The sequence below is a fragment of the Coturnix japonica genome, chromosome 17 (assembly GCF_054131305.1).
Source record: "Coturnix japonica strain WE chromosome 17, WE-NBRP24, whole genome shotgun sequence".
Classification (NCBI taxonomy): domain Eukaryota; kingdom Metazoa; phylum Chordata; class Aves; order Galliformes; family Phasianidae; genus Coturnix; species Coturnix japonica.
In genome coordinates, this window is record NC_140679.1 from 375,242 (window position 1) to 390,836 (window position 15,595).

At 54.2% G+C, this 15,595-nt stretch overlaps 1 protein-coding gene across 3 annotated transcripts in view; it reads left to right on the top strand.

Annotated features, from left to right (window-relative positions):
* The window catches only part of LOC146757968 (sarcoplasmic/endoplasmic reticulum calcium ATPase 1-like), an 85,424-nt gene that overhangs the window by 45,405 nt on the left and 24,424 nt on the right, over positions 1-15,595 (top strand). For 2 of the 3 annotated variants that reach the window (XM_085517959.1, XM_085517960.1), the window contains exons 7-10: positions 808-933; positions 4,269-4,487; positions 6,549-6,884; positions 13,002-13,217. In XM_085517959.1, the coding sequence (XP_085374085.1) occupies positions 808-933; positions 4,269-4,487; positions 6,549-6,884; positions 13,002-13,202 (882 nt within the window). In that variant the 3' untranslated portion in view covers positions 13,203-13,217. Of the gene's footprint in view, positions 1-807; positions 934-4,268; positions 4,488-6,548; positions 6,885-13,001; positions 13,218-15,595 lie in introns of those variants that run through there. The other variant, XM_085517961.1, reaches the window with a different exon arrangement.

Below are 15,595 nucleotides of genomic sequence, written 5' to 3' on the forward strand. Positions count from 1 at the left end.
TATGGCCCTATTGACAATATATGGACCCTATATGGACCCTATATGGCCCTATAGACCCTATATGGACCCTATATGGCCCTATAGACCCTATATGGCCCCATAGCCCATTATGGCCCTATTGACACTATATGGACCCTATATGGTCCTATTGACGCTATATGGATCCTATATGGCCCTATTGACACTATATAGACCTATATGGCCCCATAGACCCTATGTGGACCTATATGGCCCCACAGACCCTATGTGGACCCTATATGGCCCTATTGACACTATATGGACCTATATGGCCCCATAGACCCTATATGGACCTATATGGACCTATATTGGACCTATATGGCCCTATATGGCCCCATAGCCCATTATGGCCCTATATGGACCTATATGGCCCCATTCACCCCATAGCCCATTAAACTTAACCCCATAACCCCATATAACCCATATCCCCCCATATAACCCCATATAGCCCCATATAACCCCATATAACCCCATATCCCCCCATATAACCCCATATAACCCCATATCCCCCCATATAACCCCATATAGCCCCATATAACCCCATATAACCCCATATCCCCCCATATAACCCCATATAACCCCATATAACCCCATATCCCCCCATATAACCCCATATAACCCCATATCCCCCCATATAACCCCATATAGCCCCATATAACCCCATATAACCCCATATCCCCCCATATAACCCCATATAGCCCCATATAACCCCATATCCCCCCATATCCCCCCATATAACCCCATATAGCCCCATATACCCCATATAACCCCATATCCCCCCTATATCAGGTGATCAAGCAGCTGATGAAGAAGGAATTTACATTGGAGTTCTCCAGGGATCGTAAATCCATGTCGGTCTATTGCTCCCCTGCCAAAGCATCCAGGGCAGCCGTGGGGAACAAGATGTTCGTCAAGGTACTGCCCCATAGCTGCCCCATAGCTGCCCCATAGAGACCCTATAGAGACCCCATAGAGATCCCATGGAAATCCCATTGGGACCCATTGAGTTCCATTGAGTTCCATTGAGTTCCATTGAGTTCCATTGCGTCCCATTGAGACCCATTGAGTCCCACTGAGTCCCATTGAGTCCCATTGAGTCCCATTGAGACCCACTGGGTTCCATTGAGTTCCATTGAGATCCATTGAGTTCCACTGAGTTCCATTGTGTTCCATTGAGATCCATTGAGTCCCATTGAGTTCCATTGAGACCCATTGAGTTCCATTGAGACCCATAGGGACTCCTTAGAGACCCCATAGCTGCCCCATAGAGACCCCATAGAGACCCCATGGAAATCCCATAGGGACCCATTGGGATCCATTGAGTTCCATTGAGTTCCATTGAGTTCCATTGAGACCCATTGAGTCCCATTGAGTCCCATTGAGTTCCATTGAGTTCCATTGAGATCCATTGAGACCCATAGGGACCCCTTAGAGACCCCAAAGCTGCCCCATAGCTGCCCCATAGCTACCCCATAGAGACCCTATAGAGACCCCCTAGAGACCCCATAGGAACCCATTGAGTTCCATTGAGCCCCATTGAGTCCCATTGAGTCCCATTGACCCCATTGAGTCCCATTGACTCCCATTGACTCCCATTGAGTCCCACCTCACCCCCATTGAGTCTCATTGACTCCCATTGACTCCCACTGACCCCATTGAGTCTCACTGACCCCATTGGCTCCCATTGACTCCATTGACCCCATTGACTCCCATTGAGTCCCATTGACCCCATTGTCTCCCATTGACTCCCATTGACCCCATTGACTCCCATTGAGTCCCATTGACTCCATTGACTCCCATTGACTCCATTGACTCCCATTGGCTCCCATTAACTCCATTGACCCCATTGACTCCCATTGACTCCCATTGAGTCCCATTGACTCCCATTGACTCCCATTGACTCCCATTGACTCCATTGACTCCCATTGACTCCATTGACTCCCATTGGCTCCCATTAACTCCATTGACCCCATTGACTCCCATTGACTCCCATTGAGTCCCATTGACTCCCATTGAGTCCCATTGACTCCATTGACTCCCATTGACTCCCATTGAGTCCCACTGGCTCCCATAGGCTCCCATTGGCTCTCATTGACCCCATTGTCTCCCATTGGCTCCCATTGACCCCATTGTCTCCCACCTCACCCCATTGACCCCATTGAGTCCCATTGACTCCCATTGACTCCCATTCACTCCCATTGTCTCCCATCGACTCCCATTGACCCCACTGTCTCCCACCTCAACCCACTGACCCCACTGACCCCATTGGACCCCAGGGTGCCCCCGAGGGCGTCATCGACCGCTGCAATTACGTGCGCGTGGGGACGACGAGGGTCCCATTGACCCCATTGGATCCCATTGACCCCATTGGATCCTATTGACCCCATTGGATCCCATTGACCCCATTGGATCCTATTGACCCCATTGGATCCCATTGACTCCCATTGACTCCCATTGACCCCATTGACTCCCATTGACTCCATTGACTCCCACTGACTCCATTGACTCCCATTGACTCCCATTGACTCCCATTGACTCCATTGACTCCCATTGACTCCCATTGACTCCATTGACTCCATTGACTCCATTGACTCCCATTGGCTCCCATTGACTCCCATTGACTCCATTGACTCCCATTGACTCCCATTGACTCCATTGACTCCCATTGGCTCCCATTGACTCCCATTGACTCCATTGACTCCCATTGACTCCCATTGACTCCATTGACTCCCATTGACACCCATTGACCCCCATTGACCCCCATTGACTCCCACTGACTCCCATTGACCCCATTGACTCCCATTGACTCCCATTGAGTCCCATTGACTCCCATTGACTCCCATTGACCCCATTGACTCCCATTGACTCCCATTGACTCCCATTGACCCCATTGACTCCCATTGACTCTATTGACTCCCATTGACCCCATTGACCCCATTGACTCCCATTGACTCCCATTGACTCCCACTGACTCCCATTGGCCCCATTGAGTCCCATTGACTGCCATTGACATCCCACCTCACCCCATTGACCCCATTGGCTCCCATTGAGTCCCATTGACCCCATTGAGTCTCATTGACTCCCATTGACTCCCACTGACCCCATTGAGTCTCACTGACCCCATTGGACCCCAGGGTGCCCCCGAGGGCGTCATCGACCGCTGCAATTACGTGCGCGTGGGGACGACGAGGGTCCCATTGACCCCATTGGATCCCATTGACCCCATTGACTCCCATTGAGTCCCATTGACTCCCATTGAGTTCCATTGACTCCATTGACTCCATTGACTCCCATTGAGTCCCATTGACTCCCATTGACTCCCATTGAGTACCATTGACCCCATTGGCTCCCATTGACCCCACTGACATCCCACCTCACCCCATTGACCCCATTGAGTCCCATTGACTCCCATTGACTCCCATTGACTCCATTGACTCCCATTGACTCCCATTGATTCCCATTGACCCCATTGACTCCCATTGACTCCCATTGACTCCCATTGACCCCAGTGGCATCCCACCTCACCCCATTGACCCCATTGACTCCCATTGATCCCACTGAGTCCCAATGGCTCCCATTGACTCCCATTGAGTCCCATTGACCCCATTGACTCCCATTGGATCCCATTGACTCCCATTGACTCCCATTGACTCCATTGACTCCCATTGAGTCCCACTGGCTTCCAGTGACCCCATTGACATCCCACCTCACCCCATTGACCCCATTGGCTTCCATTGACTCCCATTGACTCCCATTGACCCCATTGACTCCCATTGACCCCAATGACATCCCACCTCACCCCATTGACCCCATTGGCTCCCATTGAGTCTCATTGACTCCCATTGAGTCCCACTCACCCCACTGACTCCCACTCACCCCATTGGACCCCAGGGTGCCCCCGAGGGCGTCATCGACCGCTGCAATTACGTGCGCGTGGGGACGACGAGGGTCCCATTGACCCCATTGGCTCCCATTGACCCCATTGACATCCCACCTCACTCCATTGACCCCATTGACTCCCATTGAGTCCCATTGACTTCCATTGAGTCCCACTGGCTCCCATAGGCTCCCATTGGCTCTCATTGACCCCATTGTCTCCCACCTTAGCCCCATTGACCCCATTGAGTCCCATTGAGTCCCATTGGATCCCACTGGCTCCCATTGACCCCAATGACATCCCACCTCACCCCCATTGACCCCATTGGCTCCCATTGACTCCCATTGACTCCATTGACCCCATTGGACCCCAGGGTGCCCCCGAGGGCGTCATCGACCGCTGCAATTACGTGCGCGTGGGGACGACGAGGGTCCCATTGACCCCCTCAGTGAAGGAGAAGATCCTGTCGGTGATTAAGGAGTGGGGGACGGGCAGGGACACGCTGCGTTGTTTGGCCTTGGCCACCAGGGACACCCCCCCAAAGAAGGAGGAGATGGTGCTGGAGGACTCCACCAAGTTCGCTGAGTACGAGGTGAGGGCTCCAAACCCCATTTTACCCCATTTAACACCATTTACCCCCATTAAACCCCATTTATCCCCCCTTTAACCCCGTTTACCCCCCAATTAACCCCATATACCCCATTAAACCCCATCTACCCCCTATTTATCCCCTTCTAACCCCATCTACCCCCCCTTTAACCCCATCTACCCTCCATCTACCCCCATCTAACCCCATCATCCCCCATTAAACCCCATTTATCCCCCACCTACCCCCCATTTAGCCCCATCAACCCCCCATTTAACCCCATATACCCCCCATTTAACCCCATATACCCCCATTTAACCCCCATTTAACCCCATATACCCCCCATTTAACCCCATATACCCCCCATTTAACCCCATCTACCCCCCATTAAACCCCATCTACCCCCCATATAACCCCATATACCCCCCATTTAACCCTATAAACCCCCATATACCGTTATTAAACCCCATTTACCCCCATATAACCCCATTAAACCCCATATACCCCACATTTAATCCCATCTAACCCCCATTTAACCCCTTTTCTCCCCCCTTTAACCCCATCTACCCCCATTAAACCCCATATATCTGCCATTAAACCCCATATATCTGCCATTAAACCCCATATATCTGCCACTAAACCCCATCTACCCCCTATTAAACCCTACCCAGACGGACCTGACGTTCGTGGGTTGCGTGGGGATGCTGGACCCCCCCATAAAGAAGTGATGGGCTCCATCCGCTTGTGTCGCAACCCCGGGGTCCTACCTCCCCTTTAACCCCATCTACCCCCATTTAACCCCATATACCCCCCATTTAACCCCATATACCCCCTCTTTATCTCCCATTTAACCCCTTTTACCCCCATTTAACCCCATTTACCCCCCATTTAACCCCATCTACCCCCCATTAAACCCCATCTACCCCCCATTAAACCCCATCTACCCCCCATATAACCCCATATACCCCCCATTTAACCCTATAAACCCCCATATACCGTTATTAAACCCCATTTACCCCCATATAACCCCATTAAACCCCATATACCCCACATTTAACCCCATCTAAGCCCCGTTTAACCCCTTTTCTCCCCCCTTTAACCCCATCTACCCCCATTAAACCCCATATATCTGCCATTAAACCCCATATATCTGCCATTAAACCCCATATATCTGCCATTAAACCCCATATATCTGCCACTAAACCCCATCTACCCCCTATTAAACCCTATGCAGATGGACCTGACCTTTGTGGGTTGCGTGGGGATGCTGGACCCCCCCCATAAAGAAGTGATGGGCTCCATCCGCTTGTGTCGCAACCCCGGGGTCCTACCTCCCCTTTAACCCCATCTACCCCCATTTAACCCCATATACCCCCATTAAAACCCATATACCCCCATTGATCCCCATCTACCCCATCTATCCCCCATTTAACCCCATCTACCCTCATTTAACCCCATATACCCCCCATATACCCCCATCTACCCCCCATATAACCCCATATACCCCCCCTTTAACCCCATCTACCCCCATCTACCCCCCTTTTAACCCCATTTACCCCCCATTAAACCCCATTTACCCCCCGTTTAACACCATTTACCCCCCATTTAACCCCATTTACCCCCCATTAAACCCCATCTAACCCCCATTGATCCCCATCTACCCCATCTATCCCCCATTTAACCCCATCTACTCTCATTTAACCCCTTCTACCCCACATTTAACCCCATCTACCCCACATTTAACCCCATATACCCCACATTTAACACCATCTACCCCCCATTTACCCCCCTTTTAACCCCATTTACCACCCATTTAACCCCATTTACCCTCCTATTAACCCCATCTACCCCCCATCTAACGCAATATACCCCCATTTACCCCCATTAAACCCCATTTACCCCCCATTAAACCCCATCTACCCCCTATTTATCCCCCATTTAACCCCTTTTACCCCCATTTAACCCCATCTAAACCCCATTTACCCCCATCCACCCCCCATCTACCCCTCATCTACCCCCATTTACCCCCCTTTTTGCCCCATTTAACCCCATTTAAACCCTTTACAGACGGACCTGACCTTTGTGGGTTGCGTGGGGATGCTGGACCCCCCCCGTAAAGAAGTGATGGGCTCCATCCGCTTGTGTCGCGACGCCGGGATCCGGGTGATCATGATCACGGGGGACAACAAAGGGACGGCCATCGCCATCTGCCGCCGCATCGGGATCTTCTCCGAGGACGAGGAGGTGACGGGCAAAGCCTACACGGGGAGGGAGTTCGACGACCTGCCCCCTGCGGAACAGAGGGAAGCCTGTAAGAGGGCGTGTTGCTTCGCCCGTGTGGAACCCACCCATAAGAGCAAGATCGTCGAGTTCCTGCAGTCCTTCGATGAGATCACAGCCATGGTAGGTTCTATTGGGTTCCTATTAGAGTCCTATGGGGTCCTATGGGGTCTTAGCGGGTCCTATGGGGAGCTAGGAGGTCCTACAGAGTCCTATGGGGACCTAGGAGGTCCTATGGGGACCTATGGGGTCTTAGGAGGTCCTACGGGGTCCTATCGAGTCCTAAGAGGTCCTATGGGGTCCTATGGGAACCTATGGGGTCTTAGGAGGTCCTACGGGGTCTTATCGGGTCCTATGGGGACCTATGGGGTCTTAGGGAGTCCTATGGGGTCCTAGGATGGAGAAGAGAGGGTCCTATGGGGTCCTATTGGGACCTAGAGGTCCTATGGGGTCTTATGGGGTCTTACGGGGTCCTATCGGGTCCTATTGGGTCCTATGGGGAGCTAGGAGGTCCTACAGGGTCCTATGAGGTCCTACGGGGTCCTAGGGAGGACTATGGGGTCCTATTGGGTCCTATGGGGGCCTAGGGGGTCTTAGGGAGGACTGTGGGGTCTATGGGACCCCCTGCGGAACAGAGGGAAGCCTGTAAGAGGGCGTGTTGCTTCGCCCGCGTCGAACCCACCCATAAGAGCAAGATCGTCGAGTTCCTGCAGTCCTTCGATGAGATCACAGCCATGGTGAGTGGATTAAAGTGGGGGTTATAGGGTTTTATTGGGTCCTATGGGGATCTATTGGGTCCTATTTGGTCCTATGGGGACCTATGGAGTCTTAGGAGGTCCTACGGGGTCCTATGGGGACCTAGGAGGTCCTATGGGGTCCTATGGGGTCTTAGGAGGTCCTACGGGGTCCTATCGGGTCCTAAGAGGTCCTATGGGGAACTAGGAGGTCCTATGGGGTCCTATGGGGACCTAGGAGGTCCTATGGTGTCCTACGGGGTCCTATTGGGACCTATGGGGTCTTAAGGAGTCCTATGGGGTCCTAGGATGGAGAAGAGAGGGTCCTATGGGGTCCTATTGGGACCTAGAGGTCCTATGGGGTCTTATGGGGTCTTACGGGGTCCTATCGGGTCCTATTGGGTCCTATGGGGAGCTAGGAGGTCCTACGGGGTCCTATGGGGACCTAGGAGGTCCTATTGGGTCCTATGGGTTCCTAGGGAGGACTATGGGGTCCTATGGGGACCTATGGGGTCTTAGGAGGTTCTACGGGGTCCTATCAGGTCCTAAGAGGTCCTATGGGAACCTATGGGGTCTTAGGAGGTCCTACGGGGTCTTATCGGGTCCTATGGGGTCCTAAGAGGTCCTATGGGGTCCTATGGGGACCTGTTGGGACCAATGGGGTCTTAAGGAGTCCTATGGGGTCTTAGGATGGAGAAGAGTGGTCCTATGGGGTCCTATGGGGACCTATGGAGTCTTAGGAGGTCCTACAGGGTCCTATGGGGACCTATGAGGACCTATGGGGTCCTATGGGGTCCTATGGGGTCTTAGGGAGTCCTATGGGGTCCTAGGATGGAGAAGAGTGGGTCCTATGGGGACCTGGGAGGTCCTATGGGGTCTTAGGAGGTCCTACGGGGTCCTATCGGGTCCTATTGGGTCCTATGAGGAGCTACGAGGTCCTACAGGGTCCTATGGAGACCTATGGGGTCCTAGGGAGGACTATGAGGTCTTATTGGGGCCTAGGGGGTCTTAGGGAGGACTGTGGGGTCTATGGGACCCCCTGCGGAACAGAGGGAAGCCTGTAAGAGGGCGTGTTGCTTCGCCCGCGTCGAACCCACCCATAAGAGCAAGATCGTGGAGTTCCTGCAGTCCTTCGATGAGATCACAGCCATGGTGAGTGGGTTATGGGGTCCTATGGGGTCCTATGGGGTCCTATGGGGACCTATGGGGTCTTAGGAGGTCCTACGGGGTCTTATCGGGTCCTATTGGGTCCTATGTGGAGCTAGGAGGTCCTACGGGGTCCTATGGGGTCCTATTGGGTCCTATGGAGAGCTAGGAGGTCCTATGGTGTCCTACGGGGTCCTATGGGGACCCATGGGGTCTTAGGGAGTCCTATGGGGTCCTAGGATGGAGAAGAGAGGGTCCTATGGGGTCCTATTGGGACCTAGAGGTCCTATGGGGTCTTATGGGGTCTTACGGGGTCCTATCGGGTCCTATTGGGTCCTATGGGGAGCTAGGAGGTCCTACAGGGTCCTATGAGGTCCTACGGGGTCCTAGGGAGGACTATGGGGTCCTATGGGGTCCTATGGGGACCTATGGGGTCTTAGGAGGTCCTACGGGGTCCTATCGGGTCCTAAGAGGTCCTATGGGGTCTTAGGAGGTCCTATGGGGTCCTATGGGGACCTAGGAGTCCTATCGGGTCCTAAAAGGTCCTATGGGGTCCTATGGGGACCTGTTGGGACCAATGGGGTCTTAAGGAGTCCTATGGGGTCTTAGGATGGAGAAGAGTGGTCCTATGGGGTCCTAGGGGGACCTATGGAGTCTTAGGAGGTCCTACGGGGTCCTATGGGGACCTATGAGGACCAATGGGGTCCTATGGGGTCCTATGGGGTCTTAAGGAGTCCTATGGGGTCCTAGGATAGAGAAGAGTGGGTCCTATGGGGACCTAGGAGGTCCTATGGGGTCTTAGGAGGTCCTATGGGGTCCTATCGGGTCCTATTGGATCCTATGGGGACCTATGAGGTCCTACGGGGTCCTAGGGAGGACTATGGGGTCCTATTGGGTCCTATGGGGGCCTAGGGGGTCTTAGGGAGGACTGTGGGGTCTATGGGACCCCCTGCGGAACAGAGGAAGCCTGTAAGAGGGCGTGTTGCTTCGCCCGCGTCGAACCCACCCATAAGAACAAGGTCGTCGAGTTCCCGCAGTCATTCGATGAGATCACAGCCATGGTAAGTGGGTTATGGGGTCCTATGGGGTCCTGTGGGGTCCTATGGGGTCTTACAGGGGTCCTATGGGGTCTTAAGGGGGAGAAGAGAGGTCCTATGGGGTCCTATCGGGTCCTATTGGGTCCTATGGGGAGCTAGGAGGTCCTATGGGGTCCTGTGGGGTCTTAGGGAGTCCTATGGTGTCCTAGGATGGAGAAGAGTGGTCCTATGGGGTCTTAGGAGGTCCTACGTGGTCCTATCGGGTCCTATTGGGTCCTATGGGGACCTAGGAGGTCCTATGGGGTCCTATGGGGTCTTAGGAGGTCCTACGGGGTCCTATCGGGTCCTAAGAGGTCCTACGGGGTCCTATGGGAACCTATGGGGTCTTAGGAGGTCCTACGGGGTCTTATCGGGTCCTATGGGGACCTATGGGGTCCTATGGGGACCTATGGGGTCTTAGGAGGTCCTACGGGGTCCTATCGGGTCCTATTGGGTCCTATAGGGAGCTAGGAGGTTCTATGGGGTCCTATGGGGACTTATGGGGTCTTAGGGAGTCCTATGGGGTCCTAGGATGGAGAAGAGTGGTCCTATGGGGTCGTAGGGGGACCTCAGCCTCAGCCCCATTGACCCCATTGGATCCCATTGACCCCATAGGGTACCCATTGACCCCATTGGATCCCATTGACCCCATAGGGTTCCCATTGACCCCTTTGGCTCCCATTGACCCCATAGGGTTCCCATTGACCCCATTGGATCCCATTGACCCCCATAGGGTTCACATTGACCCCATTGGATCCCATTGGTCCCCATTGACCCCCATAAACCCCATTGGATCCAATTGACCCCATAGGGTTCCCATTGACCCCATTGGATCCCATTGACCCCATAGGGTTCCCATTGACCCCATAGGGTTCCCATTGACCCCATTGGATCCCATTGACCCCATAGGGTTCCCATTGACCCCATTGGATCCCATTGACCCCATAGGGTTCCCATTGACCCCATTGGATCCCAAGGACACCCATAGACCTCATTGGCTCCCATTGACCCCATAGGGTTCCCATTGACCCCATTGGATCCCATTGACCCCATAGGGTTCCCATTGACCCCATTGAATCCCATTGACCCCATAGGGTTCCCATTGACTCCATTGGATCCCATTGACCCCCATAGACCCCATTGACCCCATTGGATCCCATTGACCCCATAGGGTTCCCATTGACCCCATTGGATCCCATTGACCCCATAGGGTTCCCATTGACCCCATTGGATCCCATTGACCCCATTGGATCCCATTGAATCCGTTGAGTTCCCATTGAACCCATTGGATCCCATTGACCCCATAGGGTTCCCATTGACCCCATTGGATCCCATTGACCCCATAGGGTTCCCATTGAACCCATTGGATCCCATTGACCCCATAGGGTTCCCATTGACCCCATTGGATCCCATTGACCCCCATAGACCCCATTGACCCCATTGGATCCCATTGACCCCATAGGGTTCCCATAGACCCCATTGGATCCCATTGACCCCATAGGGTTCCCATTGACCCCATTGGCTCCCATTGACCCCCATAGACCCCATTGACCCCATTGGATCCCATTGACCCCATAGGGTTCCCCATTGACCCCATTGGATCCCATTGACCCCATAGGGTTCCCATAGACCCCATTGGCTCCCATTGACCCCATAGGGTTCCCATAGACCCCATTGGCTCCCATTGACCCCATAGGGTTCCCATTGACCCCATTGGATCCCATTGACCCCATAGGGTTCCCATTGACCCCATTGGATCCCATTGACCCCATAGGGTTTCCATTGACCCCATTGGATCCCATTGACCCCATAGGGTTTCCATTGACCCCATTGGATCCCATTGACCCCATAGGGTTCCCATTGACCCCATAGGGTTTCCATTGACCCCATTGGATCCCATTGACCCCATAGGGTTCCCATTGACCCCATTGGATCCCATTGACCCCATAGGGTTCCCATTGACCCCATAGGTTTCCCATTGACCCCATTGGATCCCATTGACCCCATAGGGTTCCCATTGACCCCATTGGATCCCATTGACCTTATAGGGTTCCCATTGAACCTATTGGATCCCATTGACCCCATAGGGTTCCCATTGACCCCATTGGATCCCATTGAGTCCCATTGACTCCCATTGAACCCCATAGACCCCATTGGCTCCTATTGACTCCATAGGGTTCCCATTGACCCCATTGACCCCATTGGCTCCCATTGGCTCCCACTGACCCCCATTGACCCCATTGGATCCCATTGACCCCATAGGGTTCCCATTGAACCCATTGGATCCCATTGACCCCATAGGGTTCCCATTGACCCCATTGGATCCCATTGACCCCATAGGGTTCCCATTGACCCCATTGGATCCCATTGACCCCATAGGGTTCCCATTGACCCCCAATGGCTCCCATTGAGTCCCATTGGCTCCCATTGACCCCATAGGGTTCCCATTGACCCCATTGGATCCCATTGACCCCATAGGGTTCCCATTGACCCCATTGGATCCCATTGACCCTATAGGGTTCCCATTGACCCCATTGGCTCCCAAGGACCCCCATTGGGTCCCATTGACCCCCATAGACCCCACTGGCTCCCATGGACTCCCACTGACCCCATTGGATCCCATTGACCTCATAGGGTTCCCACTGACCCCATTGGATCCCATTGACCCCATAGGGTTCCCATTGACCCCATTGGGTCCCATTGACCCCATTGGATCCCATTGAATCCGTTGGGTTCCCATTGACCCCATTGGATCCCATTGACCCCATTGGATCCCATTGACCCCATAGGGTTCCCATTGACCCCATTGGCTCCCATTGACCCCCATAGACCCCATTGACCCCATTGGATCCCATTGACCCCATTGGATCCCATTGAATCCGTTGGGTTCCCATTGACCCCATTGGATCCCATTGACCCCATAGGGTTCCCATTGACCCCCATTGGATCCCATTGACCCCATAGGGTTCTCACTGACCCCATTGGCTCCCATTGACCCCCATAGACCCCATTGACCCCATTGGATCCCATTGACCCCATAGGGTTCCCATTGAACCCATTGGATCCCATTGACCCCATAGGGTTCCCCATTGACCCCCATTGGATCCCATTGACCCCATAGGGTTCCCATTGACCCCACTGAGTCCCATTGACCCCCATAGACCCCATTGACCCCCAATGGCTCCCATTGAGTCCCATTGGCTCCCATTGACCCCGTTGGGTTCCTATTGACCCCTCTGGGCCCCAATTGATCCCACTGACCCCCAACCGTTCCCACCCCATAGACAGGCGATGGTGTGAACGACGCCCCGGCCTTAAAGAAGGCTGAGATCGGGATCGCCATGGGGTCGGGCACAGCCGTGGCCAAAACGGCCTCAGCCCCATTGACCCCATTGGATCCCATTGACCCCATAGGGTTCCCATTGACCCCATTGGCTCCCATTGACCCCATAGGGTTCCCATTGACTCCCACTGGCTCCCATTGACCCCCATTGACCCCCATAGACCCCCATAGACCCCATTGACCCCATAGGCTCCCATTGACCCCCACAGACCCCATAGGCCCCCCATAGGCTCCCATCGAGTCCCACTGGCTCCCATTGACTCCTCTTGACCCCACTGACTTCCATTGGCTCCCATTGACTCCCACTCACCCCATAGACCCCCACTGACCCCCAACCCTTCCCACCCCATAGACAGGCGATGGTGTGAACGACGCCCCGGCCTTAAAGAAGGCTGAGATCGGGATCGCCATGGGGTCGGGCACAGCCGTGGCCAAAACGGCCTCAGCCCCATTGACCCCATTGGATCCCATTGACCCCATAGGGTTCCCATTGACCCCCATAGACCCCATTGACCCCCATTGGATCCCATTGACCCTCATTGACCCCATTGGATCCCATTGACCACATAGGGTTCCCATTGACCCCATTGGATCCCATTGACCCCATTGGATCCCATTGACCCCATTGGCTCCCATTGACCCCCATAGACCCCATTGACCCCATTGGATCCCATTGACCCCATAGGGTTCCCATTGACCCCCATTGGATCCCATTGACCCCATTGGATCCCATTGACCCCCATAGACCCTATTGGCTCCCATTGACCCCATAGGGTTCCCATTGACCCCATTGGCTCTCATCTCGCCCCCATTGACCCCATTGGATCCCATTGAACCCATTGGATCCTAATGACCCTGTTGGGTCCCCATTGACCCCATTGATCCCCACAGGCTCCCATTGACCCCCATAGACCCCATTGGCTCCCATTGACGCCCATAGACCCCATTGACCCCATTGGATCCCATTGACCCCATAGGGTTCCCATTGACCCCCATTGGCTTCCATTGACCCCATAGGTTTCCATTGACCCCATTGGATCCCATTGACCCCCATAGACCCCATTGACCCCCATAGGGTTCCCATTGACCCCATTGGATCCCAGTGACCCCATAGGGTTCCCATTGACCCCATTGGATCCCAAGGACCCCCATTGTCTCCCATTGGCTCCCATTGAGTCCCATTGACTCCCACTCACCCCATAGACCCCCACTGACCCCCAACCCTTCCCACCCCATAGACAGGCGATGGTGTGAACGACGCCCCGGCCTTAAAGAAGGCCGAGATCGGGATCGCCATGGGGTCGGGCACAGCCGTGGCCAAAACGGCCTCAGCCCCATTGACCCCATTGGATCCCATTGACCCCATAGGGCTTCCATTGACCCCATTGGATCCCATTGACCCCCATTGGGTCCCATAGACCTCATTGACCCCCATTGGGACCCCATTGAACCCCATAGACCCCATTGTCTCCCATTGAATCCGTTGGGTTCCTATTGATCCCATTGGGTCCCACCTCATCCCCACTGACCCCACTGGTTCCCATTGACCCCATTGGATCCCATTGACCCCCATAGTCCCCATTGACCCCCATTGGATCCCATTGACCCCATTGGATCCCATTGACCCCATAGGGTTCCCATTGACCCCATTGGATCCCATTGACCCCATAGGGTTCCCATAGACCCCATTGGCTCCCACTGACCCCATAGGGTTTCCATTGACCCCATTGGCTCCCACTGACCCCATAGGGTTCCCATTGACCCCGTTGGCTCCCACTGACCCCATAGGGTTCCCATTGACCCCATTGGCTCCCATTGACCCCCATTGACCCCATTGACCCCATTGGATCCCAGTGACCCCATAGGGTTCCCATTGGATCCCATTGACCCCATTGGATCCCAAGAACCCCCATTGTCTCCCATTGACTCCCATTGACTCCCATTGACTCCCATTGACCCCTATTGGCTCTATAGACCCCCAGTGACCCCCAACCCTTCCCACCCCATAGACAGGCGATGGTGTGAACGACGCCCCGGCCTTAAAGAAGGCAGAGATCGGGATCGCCATGGGGTCGGGCACAGCCGTGGCCAAAACGGCCTCAGCCCCATTGACCCCATTGGATCCCATTGACCCCATAGGGTTCCCATTGACCCCATTGGCTTCCATTGACCCCATAGGGTTCCCATTGACCCCATTGGATCCCATTGACCCCATAGGGTTCCCATTGACCCCATTGGATCCCATTGGTCCCCATTGACCCCCATTGACCCACATTGGATCCCATTGACCCACATTGGATCCCATTGACCCCATAGGGTTCCCATTGACCCCATCGGATCCCATTGACCCCATAGGGTTCCCATTGACCCCATTGGATCCCATTGACCCCATAGGGTTCCCATTGACCCCATTGGCTCCCATTGACCCCATAGGGTTCCCATTGACCCCTTTGGCTCCCATTGACCCCAACTGGATCCCATTGACCCCATTGGATCCCACTGACCCCATAGGGTTCCCATTGACCCCATTGGATC